Here is an 11,728-nt window from a genome sequence, read left to right on the forward strand (position 1 = left end):
TCTGCTTAAAGACCTCCAAAGAGGGAGACTCCACCACACTCCTTGGCAGCAAGTTCCACTGTTGAACAGCTCTTACCGTTCCTCATAAGGCATCATTTCCAGGCCTTTGACCATTTTCGTTGCCCTCTTTTGGACATGTTCCAGCTTGTCAGTATCCTTCTTGAACTGTGGTTTCCAGAACTGGACACAGTACTCCAGGTGAGGTCAGAACAGAGCAGGATAGAATCATAGAATCCTAGAGTTGGAAGATACCACAAGGGCCATCCAGTCCAACCCCCTGTCAAGCAGGAAACACCATCAAAGCATTCCTGACTGATGGCTGTCATGCCTCCGCTTAAAGACCTCCAAAGAAGGAGACTCCACCACACTCCTTGGCAGAAAATTCCACTGCCGAACAGCTCTATGAAACTCTATGATTCTATAATTCAACTAGCTGACCTGGCCGCGCGTTACTGTCAGCCATATGTCAAGAATGCTTTGATGGTGTTTCCTGCTTGGCAGGGGGTTGGACTGGATGGCCCTTGGAGTCTCTTCCAACTCTATGATTCTATGATTCTATAGTTCTATAATAGAAAGGTCCTATAAAGTTTTTTAAAGTCCAAACCATATATATTGGATATTAGTCCCAAAATAAATCAATGCGTAGACAATGGTACAGCCAATCGCAAAAGTCCATAGTACATGTAAGTTTCATAGTGTCCAGTACCATCCAAACATAGGATATGGCAATTCCATGAGGTAACGAATCGTAGACTGTTGATATTACATGGAGTTCAATATCAGTCCAAACGAGAGAAGTAACAATTCCATGAAGTAATAAAAAGGGGGAAGGACAAGTATATCCGGATTGAACCAAATTGGATTGGTTGAACCAAATTGGATTGCAGGTGACACCAAATTGGGAGGGGTGGCTAATAACCCAGAGGACAGGATCACACTTCAAAATGACCTTCACAGATTAGAGAACTGAGCCAAAGCTAACAAGATGAACTTTAACAAGCAGAAATGTAAAGTACTCCACTGGGGGGGGGGGGAATCAAAGGCACGAATACAGGATGGGAGACACCTGGCTTGAGAGCAGTGCATGTGAAAAGGATCTAGGAGTCCTGGTAGAGCACAAACTTGACAGTATCTGAAGAAGTGTGCATGCACACGAAAGCTCATACCAAAATAAAAACTTAGTTGGTCTTTAAGGTGCTACTGAAGGAATTTTTTTATTAAACTTGACATGAGTCAGCAGTGTGGTGCAGCAGCTCAAAAAGCCAATGCAATTCTGGGCTGCATCAATAGGAGTATAGCATCTAGATCTAGGGAAGTAATAGTACCACTGTATTCTGCTCTGGTCAGACCTCACCTGGAGTACTGTGTCCAGTTCTGGGCACCACAGTTCAAGAAGGAGACTGACAAGCTGGAACGTGTCCAGAAGAGGGCAACAAAAATGGTCAAAGGCCTGGAAACGATGCCTTATGAGGAACGGCTTAGGAAGCTGGGTACGTTTAGCCTGGAGAAGAGAAGGTTAAGGGGTGATATGATAGCCATGTTCCAATATATCAAAGGATGTCATATAGAGGAGGGAGAAAGGTTTTTTCTGCTGCTCCAGAGAAGCGGACACGGAGCAATGGATTCAAGCTACAAGAAAGAAGATTCCACCTCAACATTAGAAGAACTTCCTGACAGTAAGAGCTGTTCGGCAGTGGAATTTGCTACCAAGGAGTGTGGTGGAGTCTCCTTCTTTGGAGGTCTTTAAGCAGAGGCTTGACAGGCATATGTCAAGAATGATTTGATGGTGTTTCCTGCTTTGCAGGGGGTTGGACTGGATGGCCCTTGGGGTCTCTTCCAACTCTATGATTCTATGATTCTATGAATGATCCCCGTTTCGCCATCTCTGGCTTCATCAACAAATTGGATACAATTGTAGAAAATATACAGACAGAAATTACAGGTGCTCTGACGGCTGCAATTTGTACAGCTCATCCTCTGTCTGTATATTGCAACCTTCAGAGTTCCTGTTACGAGAGAAGTAACCGTTCAAACCGGATGAGCTGGAATTGGCACAGCTCTGACCCACACATACAGGTGAAACTCGGAAAATTGGAATATTGTCTAAAAGTGCCTTTATTTCAGGAATGCAACTTAAAAGGTGAACCCAATCGATGAGCTAGAAGCAGCTCCTGCCAACTGAGCATTTTGAAAGCACGTCAAAGTGCAAGTATATGAATAGGTCCCGCTCCGGCGGGAAGGTAAACAGCGTTTCTGTGCACTGCTCTGGTTCGCCAGGAGCGACTTTGTCATGCTGGCCAAATGACCCTGAAGCTGTACGCCGGCTCCCTCGGCCAATAACGCGAGACGAGCGCCGCAACCCCAGAGTCAGTCACGACTGGACCTCATGGTCAATGGTCCCTTTACCCAGACATGCAGATCCTGACACATTGAAATCTCTCCTTCGTTTAATCCTGGTTATATAAATGACTTGTTACAACCAGGTTTTCTTGATATTCTTAAAGTTTCTTGTGAACCGCTTAGAATTAAGCCGTATATAATTATTTTGAAGGTAAGGGCAGGGGGGTCCACTTCCCACTGGTCTCTACATCCCGAAGGTGGGCACGGATCCTCACCGCAAATGGTCAGGCGCTACCAGGGGCCTGAATTATAGGAAACCGGACCAGTGGTCAGGGATCATGGGAGTTATAGTTCCAAAACATCTAGACCAGGCATACGCAATCTTGGCTCTCCATATGCTTTGAAACTACAACTCTCATGATCCCTGACCACTGGCCCTGTCAGCTAGGGATCATGGGAGTTGTAGTTACAAAGTATCTGGAGATCCAAGATTGCGTATGCCTGCTGCTATCATTTCACCCCTTAACCTTCCTTTCTCCAGGCTAAACATAACCTAAGCCGTTCCTCATAGGCATCGTTTCCAGGCCTTTGACCATTTTGGTTGCCCTCTTCTGGACATGTTCCAGCTTCTCAGTCTCCTTCTTGAACTGTGGTGCCCAGAACTGGACACAGTACTCCAGGTGAGGTCTGACCAGAGCGGAATACAGTGGTACTATTACTTCCCTTGATCTAGATGCTCCTCTTGATGCAGCCAAGAATTGCATTGGCTTTTTGAGCTGCTGCATCACACTGTTGACTCATGTCAAGTTGGTGGTCTACCAAAACTCCTAGATCCTTTTCACATGTACTGCTCTCAAGCCAGGTGTCCCCCATTCTTTCAATTTTTTTTTGCCCAAGTGGAGTACTTTACATTTCTCCTTGTTAAAATTCCTTGTTAAAATACTGTTCTAGTTACAGGTGTAGTCGAAACAAAATAGAAAAAGAAAAAGAAAATTCCTTCCAGTAGCACCTTAGAGACCAACTACAGTGGTACCTCGACTTACGAATTTTTTCTCCCAATGCATTCCTATGGGATCCGACTTACGAATTTTTTCGACTTACGAATGTGCGTTCAGAACGCATTAAATTCGTAAGTTGAGGTACCACTGTAAGTTTTTCATTTGTATGAGTTTTCGTGCTCACGGGTGTGCATGCACACGGAAGCTCCTACCAATGAGAAACGTGCAGGCGAAACCCGGAAAATTGGAATATTGTCGAAAAGTGCATTGATTTAATTGTTTTAATATTCAATTGGGAGCCGCCCAGAGTGGCTGGGGAGACTCAGCCAGATGGGTGGGGTATAAATAATAATAATAATAATAATAATAATAATAATAATAATAATAATATATTATTATTATTATTATTACCCTCCCCTAAGGCTTTATCCTATAGATATTTAAAGGACGTTGGACTTGTAGATTCCTAATTTTAAAATTGAATTTTAACATTATATTTAATGTGCATTATAATGGAATTGTTTCTTTTATGCTTGCTTTGATATTCTTGTTAGCCGCCCTGAGCCCGGTCTTGACTGGGAAGGGCAGGGTATTATTATTATTATTATTATTATTATTGATTTCAGTAATGCAACGTTTTGTTTTTTATTTTCCATTACATTTTGTCAAATGCTTTCTTTTGGAAATTCCCCAGGAATCAAAGAAATAGTGACAATAATACAAAAATAAACAAAAAATTAGCGCCTCTATGACATTTCATTAATGACATTCCATTTATAATTCAGCCGCCTAACGGCAAGTAAGGACAATTGCAGCAAATCAAGGCTTGTCATATCTTGCTTTGCATGTCTTGCATCTATCTCATATATTGGTTGCACCTTTTAAGTTGCGTTACTGAAATAAATGCACTTTTCGACAATATTCTAATATTCCAAGTCATGCATCTATCTCATATATTGGTTGCACTTTTTAAGTTGCGTTACTGAAATAAATGCACTTTTCGACAATATTCTAATTTTCCGAGTTTCACCTGTACAGGTCTTTGTAATATGGTTTGCTAGAATACAGCTCACTGCTAATAGTAAATCAAAAACTAGTACAGGTGAAACTCAGACAATTAGAATATCGCCGAAAAGTGCATTGATTTCGGTTAACGCAACTTAAAAGGCAAAACCAATATATGAGATAGATGCGTGACATGGAAAGCAAGATATGCCAAGCCTTGATTTGCTGTTGTTGTTGTTGTTGTTTAGTCATTTAGTTGTGTCCAACTCTGGTGGGTCAATTATAAATGGAATGGAATTAATGATGAGCCACAGCAACGCATGGCAGGGCCAGCGAGTGTAATTAATGAAATATCACAGTGATGTTTGGTTTTGTTGATTTTTGTATTATTGTAACTTTGCTTTCTTACTGTGGAATTTCCAAAAGAAAGCATTTGTCAAAATGAAAATGAAAATAAAAAATAAGAAGTTGCATTCCTGAAATCAATGCACTTTTCGATGATATTCTAATTTTCCCAGTTTCACCTGTAGAACTCCCTGTAGGAGGCATATCCCTTCCCAGTTAAAGAGAAATGTCATGGCGATGTTGATTTTCGTTGATTTTCGTATGATTGTAACGATCTGTTTGATTCCGGTGGAATTTCCAAAAGAGAGCGTTTGTCCAAATGAAAAGGAAAATAAAAAAAAAGAAGTTGCCTTACTGCAGGCATCCTCAAACTGCGGCCCTCCAGATGTTTTGGCCTGCACCTCCCATGATCCCTAGCTAACAGGACCAGTGGTCAGGTATGATGGGAATTGTAGTCCAAAACATCTGGAGGGCCGAAGTTTGGGGGTGCCTGCCTTACTGAAATCAAGGCGCTTTTCGACGATATTCTGATTTTCCGAGTTTCACCTGTATCTTGCATGGATAAAAGAAATCGTTACAATAATGCAAAAACAATAAACATCGCTATGACATTTCATGAATTACACTAGCTGGCCCTGCCCCACGTTGCTGTCATCATTAATGACATTCCATTTATAATTGACCCACCTAATGACAAATAATTACAATGACAACAAATCAAGGCTGGACATATCTTGCTTTGCGTGTCATGCATCTATCTCATAGATTGGTTTCACCTTTTAAGGTGCGTTACTAAAAAAAAAGGCACTTTTCCACAATATTCTGATTTTCCGAGTTTTACCTGTAAGCCATAGTGATAGGCAGTTTAACATTATAGGTTAAACTGTACCATGCCAGACTGAAATCAAGGCGCTTTTGACGCTATTTTAATTTTCCGACTTTCCCCTGTAGAAGGAGATTTGAAACCAAAACGAAATAGCTTTCTAAACTCTCTCTGCTGCAGTTTAAACGGAGCAATGCTTCGGATCGCAGTTCTGCCTTGCTCCAGCAAGCAAATCTCCGCGTTATTTCTGCTCCCGTCGCTTAAAAGGAGCTCGAAAAACCCTTTCGAAGTTGAGAGGCGGCTGGAAAAGGAAGGAAGCGCCTTTGAGGAAACTGCGCGGAAACTGCGCGGATCTGGGGGTCCCGTTTGTAGGGGAGGAACTTGGAAGGGGAGCGAACCTTTATTCAATCCCCAGGGATGCCAGCAAGTCATTTTAGGAGTTCCCCACACCACTCATATTTGCTCTACCAAATGTAAGAGATTTTCTGGCGCGGAGAAACGTCCCAGGTTCAAAGAGCGCGGAAACTACGCGGATCTCGGGGTCCCGTTTGTAGGGGAGGAACTTGGAAGGGGAGCGAACATTTCTTTAATCCCCGGGGATGCCAGCAAGTCATTTTAGGAGTTCCCCACACCTCTCATATTTGCTCCACCAGATACAAGAGATGTTCAGACGCCCCGGTTCAAATAGCGCGGAAAATACGCATATATGGGGGTCCCGTTTGTAGGGGAGGAAGAGGAGCAAACCTTTCTTCCCCAGGGAGGCCAGAGACTCATTTTAGGAGTTTCCACCCGGCTCCCCCCTCCCCACACCTCTCATATTTGCTCTACCAGATACAAGAGGTTTCCAGGCACAGAGAAACGTCCCAGGTTCAAATAGCGCGGAAACTACGCGGATCCCGGGGTCCCGTTTGTAGGGGAGGAAGAGGAGCGAACCCGTCTTCCCCAGGCAGGCCAGCAAGTCATTTTAGGAGTTCCCCACACCTCTCATCTTTGCTCTCCCAGATACAAGAGACATTCAGCCGCCCCGGTTCAAATAGCGCGGAAACTACGCGGATCTCGGGGTCCCGTTTGTAGGGGAGGAACTTGGAAGAGGAGGGAACCTTTCTTCAATCCTCATGGATGCCAGCAAGTCATTTTAGGAGTTCCCGACCCCTCGCATATTTGCTCTACCAGATACAAGAGATGTTCAGCCGCCCCGGTTCAAATAGTGCGGAAACTACGTAGATCTCGGGGTCCTGTTTGTAGGCGAGGAAGAGGAGCGAACCTTTCTTCCCCAGGGAGGCCAGCAATTCATTTTAGGAGTTTCCACCCAGCTCCCCCCTCCCTACGCCTCTCATATTTGCTCTACCGGATACAAGAGATTTGCAGGCGCGGAAGAAACTCCCCGGTTCAAATCGCGCGGAAACTACGCAGATTTGGGGGTCCCGTTTGTAGGGAGGAAGAGGAGCGAAACTTTCTTCAATCCCCAGGGATGCCAGCAAGTCATTTTAGGAGTTCCCACCCCTCTCATATTTGCTTCACCAGATCCTATAGATTTTCCGGCGCGGAGGAAATCCCCGGTTCAAAGAGTGCGGAAAGTACGCACACCTCGGGGTCCCGTTTGTAGGGGAGGAAGGGGAGGAACCTTTCTTCCCCAGGGATGCCAGAAACTCATTTTAGGAGTTTTCAATCTGCTCCCCCCTCCCCACACCTCTCATATTTGCTCTACCAGCTACAAGAAAAGTCCCCGGCGGTTCAAATAGCTCAGCGCGTGCGTAAAGCTTATTTTGCCGCACCAGCGCACCATAAGCCGCCCCATCTCCTTTACAACACGCCCCCCAAAAAGCATAAAGTACCCAGCATTCTGAGCCCCATCCTTTGGCATCGTGCCTTTTACTCTGCCGATCCGAAGTGGCTCCCCGCAGCTGCTTTTTTTGCCACTACTCCGAAGTCGCGCCTCTTCCCTGCTGAACCATTTCCGGCAGCGCCTCCGGTTTCGGGTGGGGTGCCCCCGCGCGCGCGCCCTTCCCCGTTGGGCGCAAGTGGGCTTCATCCGGCCACTGCCCAATTGCCTTCTCAATCCGGCCTGCGGAGGGTCCGGGAATCAGCATGTTTTTACCTAGAATCATAGAATCCTAGAGTTGGAAGAGACCACAAGGGCCATCCAGTCCAACCCCCTGCCAAGCAGGAAACATCATCAAAGCATTCTTGACATATGCCTGTCAAGCCTCCGCTTAAAGACCTCCAAAGAAGGAGACTCCACCACACTCCTGGCAGCAAATTCCACTGCCAAACAGCTCTTACTGTCAGGAAGTTCTTCCTAATGTTGAGGTGGAATCTTCTTTCTTGTAGTTTGAATCCATTGCTCCGTGTCCGCTTCTCTGGAGCAGCAGAAAACAACCTTTCTCCCTCCTCTATATGACATCCTTTTCTATATTTGAACATGGCTATCATATCACAACATTAACCTTCTCTTCACGAGCCTAAACATACCCAGCTCCCTAAGCCGTTCCTCATAAGGCATAATTTCCACTTCCATTTTGGTTGCCCTCTTCTGGACACATTCCAGCTTGTCAGTATCCTTCCTGAACTGTGGTGCCCAGAACTGGACACAGTACTCCAGGTGAGGTCTGACCAGAGCAGAATAAAGGGGTACTTTTACTTCCCATGATCTAGATGCTATACCCCTATTGATGCAGCAAAGAATTGCATTGGCTTTTTTAGCTGCTGCATCACACTGTTGACTCATGTCAAGTTGGTGGTCTACCAAGACTTCTAGATCCTTTTCACATGTACTGCTCTCAAGCCAGGTGTCTCCCATCCTGTATTTGTGCCTTTCATTCCCCCCCCCCCCAAGTGGAGTACTTTACATTTCTCCCTGTTAAAATTCATTTTGTTTGCTTTGGCCCAGTTGTCTAATCTGTGAAGGTCATTTGGAAGTGTGATCCTGTCCTCTGGGGTATTAGCCACCCCTCCCAATTTGTTGTCATCTGCAAACCTTTGAGTCAAATGTGTCCTTTTATTTAGAATCCATCTCTGGATTACTGGTGGGGCATGCCTGGTGTTTTGACATGAGTAGAAGGTGTCCTTTAATTTAAAATAAATAACACCGCTTAACACATAACACCGGTCCTGAAGGACCTGCATTGGCTCCCAGTATGTTTCCAAGCACAGTTCAAAGTGCTGGTGCTGACCTTGAAAGCCCTAAATGGCCTCGGTCCAGTATACCTGAAGGAGCGTCTCCACCCCCATCCCTCTGCCCGGACACTGAGGTACAGTACCGAGGGCCTTCTGGCGGTTCCCTCACTGCGAGGAGCCAAGTTGCAGGGATCCAGGCAGAGGGCCTTCTCGGTGGTGGCACCTGCCCTGTGGAACGCCCTCCCACCAGATGTCAAAAAGAAAAACAGCTACCAGATTTTTAGAAGATATCTGAAGGCAGCCCTGTTCAGGGAGGCTTTTAATCTTTAATCGATTATTTCATTTTTCTGTTGGAAGCCGCCCAGAGTGGCTGGGGAAACCCAGCCAGATGGGCGAGGTATAAATATATTATTATTATTATTATTATTATTATTATTATTATTATTATTATTATTATTATTTTAGGGAGCCTGGGCTTCTCACTCCATTGAATCGAATATTTTATTTTATTTTTCTGTTGGAAGCCGCCCAGAGTGGCTGGGCATACCCAGCCAGATGGGCGGGGTATAAATATTATTATTATTATTATTATTATTATTATTATTATTATTATTATAAAATACATCTCTGGGTTATCTGTGAGGGCATAGGAATCCGTTCTTCCCTCCCCTCCAAAAAATAGGCCGGCCCCCCACAAGGTCTGAGGGACAGTGGACCGCCCCCCCGGTTTGCTGACCCCTTTTAAGGGAATTTCCCTTTTAAAAAGGGAAAAACTGACAGCTATGGCACCAACCGCGCACCCGGCAGAGCGCCCCACTCAACCCCCTCCATAACACAACCCGAGAGGCTCCAAGGCGCCCCGATTTCCCCCCTCCAAGCATGCACATTCAAATCTTACCCTCCAACTCCCGGATTGAAAAATCCAGGATCAGCGGTGGCGCGGCACCGGAAGCTGCTTCTTCATGGTGGCGCGGCACCGGATGTCGCTTCTCCAGAGATGCATAGACATGACTTCCGGTGCCAGGCTGCCTGTGTCTGCATGTCTGGGCTCCAGAAATCGGGCGACGGCGAAACCAGAAGTTGCTTCTACGCGATGGCACACCACCAGAAGCTGTTTCTACGCGGCAGCAGCGCGGCAGCGGAAACCGCTTCTATGCAGCGGTGCAGCACCGGAAGTCACTTTACGTGGCGGCACACCACTGGAAACCACTTCTACGCATGTCCAGACATGCGTAGAAGCGACTCCCAGTGCCAGCTCCGCCTGATTTCTGGTGCTCAGACATGGGCAGAGCGGCACCAGAAGTCGCTTCTACGCATGTCCGGATATGCGTAGAAGCGACTTCCGGTGCCAGGCTGCCCGTGTCTGCATGTCTGGGCAAAAAAATTAAATCGTCCTGCTTCACGGTGGCCATGGAGTTGACGAAGCCCTTGAAGAGCTCTCGGCGGCGCTGCAGCTGAGCTGGAGATGTGTTGCAGAGCCGTCCTTTCCTTTGGGGTTACCAGGGCATCTGGCCTCTAGGGGGCGCCCCAGCGAGTCCTGCCAGCTCCCTGCTAAGTAGCTCCCCCCCCCCCGGCTGAATCCTGCAAGGCAGCAGCCCGAGTTGTGAGCAGCAGCCTTGGCCAAGCTGCTCCTCTCCCTTGGGCTCAGCTCTTTGGCCAGGATGACCTTGAAATCCCGGGCGCATGGATCACCTCCGCGGGCCCAGCGCGCACGGCTCTCGCTGCTGCTGCCGTTGCTCCCGCTGCTTCCTCCTCCATCCAGCCATGCTCCACCTCGCCAAGCTTATCTCCTCCCCAGCCCTGCCGCGGCTCCGCACGCCCAAGGCATTCAGGAACAGAAACCGCCGCACATGCGCGCTCTCCCCCGCGGCGGCGCCCACGATGAAACTTCTCCCCAGAGTCAGTTTCACCTGGGCTCCATTGCCCTGCCCACATTCCCACTTCATGGCTCCTCCCTTCCCATGCCTTGGCTCCGCCCCTGAACGAAGATGGCTTGCCCCCTCCTAGTTTTGATCCTGGGTACGCCCCTGTCTGGGCACCAGAAATCGCTTCTGCCCATGCCCAGACATGCACAGATAGCCAGGAGCCGGGACATGGCCGCTGCCAGGAGCTTTGTGGGATATTGACAGGATATAATCAATTCGGGATAACGGTGGGAAACGGTAACAAAATACGGTGGTTTGCCCCCGTATGCATTTGTATGCATTCTAATACCCGCAATACCCCCAGCTATGCATTCTAATAACCCCCCAATACCCCCAGCTCCGACCGCCCCCTTTACCTGCGTTGTAGGCAGCCAAGTCAGCACCCGGCCCGGGGCTCTTCCTCTTCCTTGGCCGCCCCTTCTGCACGGTACCCACGCCATTGTAGTAAGGCAGGCCGAGAGTCGCAGATGGGCCTTTGCCTGCGGCGCCCTCGCCATGGCTGAAGTGGAGCTGGTACTCGCCCTGAAGCAGCGCCTCGAAATGCAGTCGGCAATAGACCACATTGTCCTTCATGCCGAAGTGGTCGCCCGTGGTCAACATTTTGGCGCACGTTGAGCAGGTGAAGCAGTTCAAGTGGTAGACGGTCTCCCGGGCGCGCATCACCATCTCAGAGGCGGAGATGCCCAAGTGGCAACGGGCGCAGCGCTGGACCGAGAATCTCCTACAGGGGAGGTCCAGAAATAGAGAGGTTCAGGAGGGATCCTGCTATCTTTCACATATACAGTCATACCTCGGTTGAAGTACGCTCCGGTTTGAGTACTTTCAGTTTAAGTACTCCGCGGACCCACCTGGAACGGATTAATCCACTTTCCATTACTTTCCATGGGAAAGTTCGCTTCAGGTTAAACACGCTTCAGGTTAAGGACGGACTTCCAGAACCAATTACAGTGGTACCTCGGTTTAAGTACACAATTGGTTCCGGAAGTTTGTACTTAACTTGAAGCATACTTAACCTGAAGCGAACTTTCCCATTGAAAGTAATGGAAAGTGGATGAATCCGTTCTAGACGGGTCCAAGGATTACTCAACCTGAAGCGTACTTAACCCGAAGTATGAGTGTACAGTCATACCTCGGTTTAAGTACGATTCGGTTTGAGTACTTTCAGTTTAAGTACT

General features: G+C 47.3%; 1 protein-coding gene across 1 annotated transcript in view; it reads right to left on the reverse strand.

Annotated features, from left to right (window-relative positions):
- LHX2 (LIM homeobox 2) overlaps positions 1-11,728 on the reverse strand; it is a 38,016-nt gene that overhangs the window by 16,799 nt on the left and 9,489 nt on the right. The window contains exon 3 of the mRNA XM_088665046.1: positions 10,910-11,274. Within this exon, the coding sequence (XP_088521172.1) occupies positions 10,910-11,274 (365 nt within the window). The remainder of the gene's footprint in view (positions 1-10,909; positions 11,275-11,728) is intronic.

The sequence above is a fragment of the Zootoca vivipara genome, chromosome Z2 (assembly GCF_965207765.1).
Source record: "Zootoca vivipara chromosome Z2, rZooViv2.hap1.1, whole genome shotgun sequence".
Taxonomy (NCBI): Eukaryota; Metazoa; Chordata; class Lepidosauria; order Squamata; family Lacertidae; genus Zootoca; species Zootoca vivipara.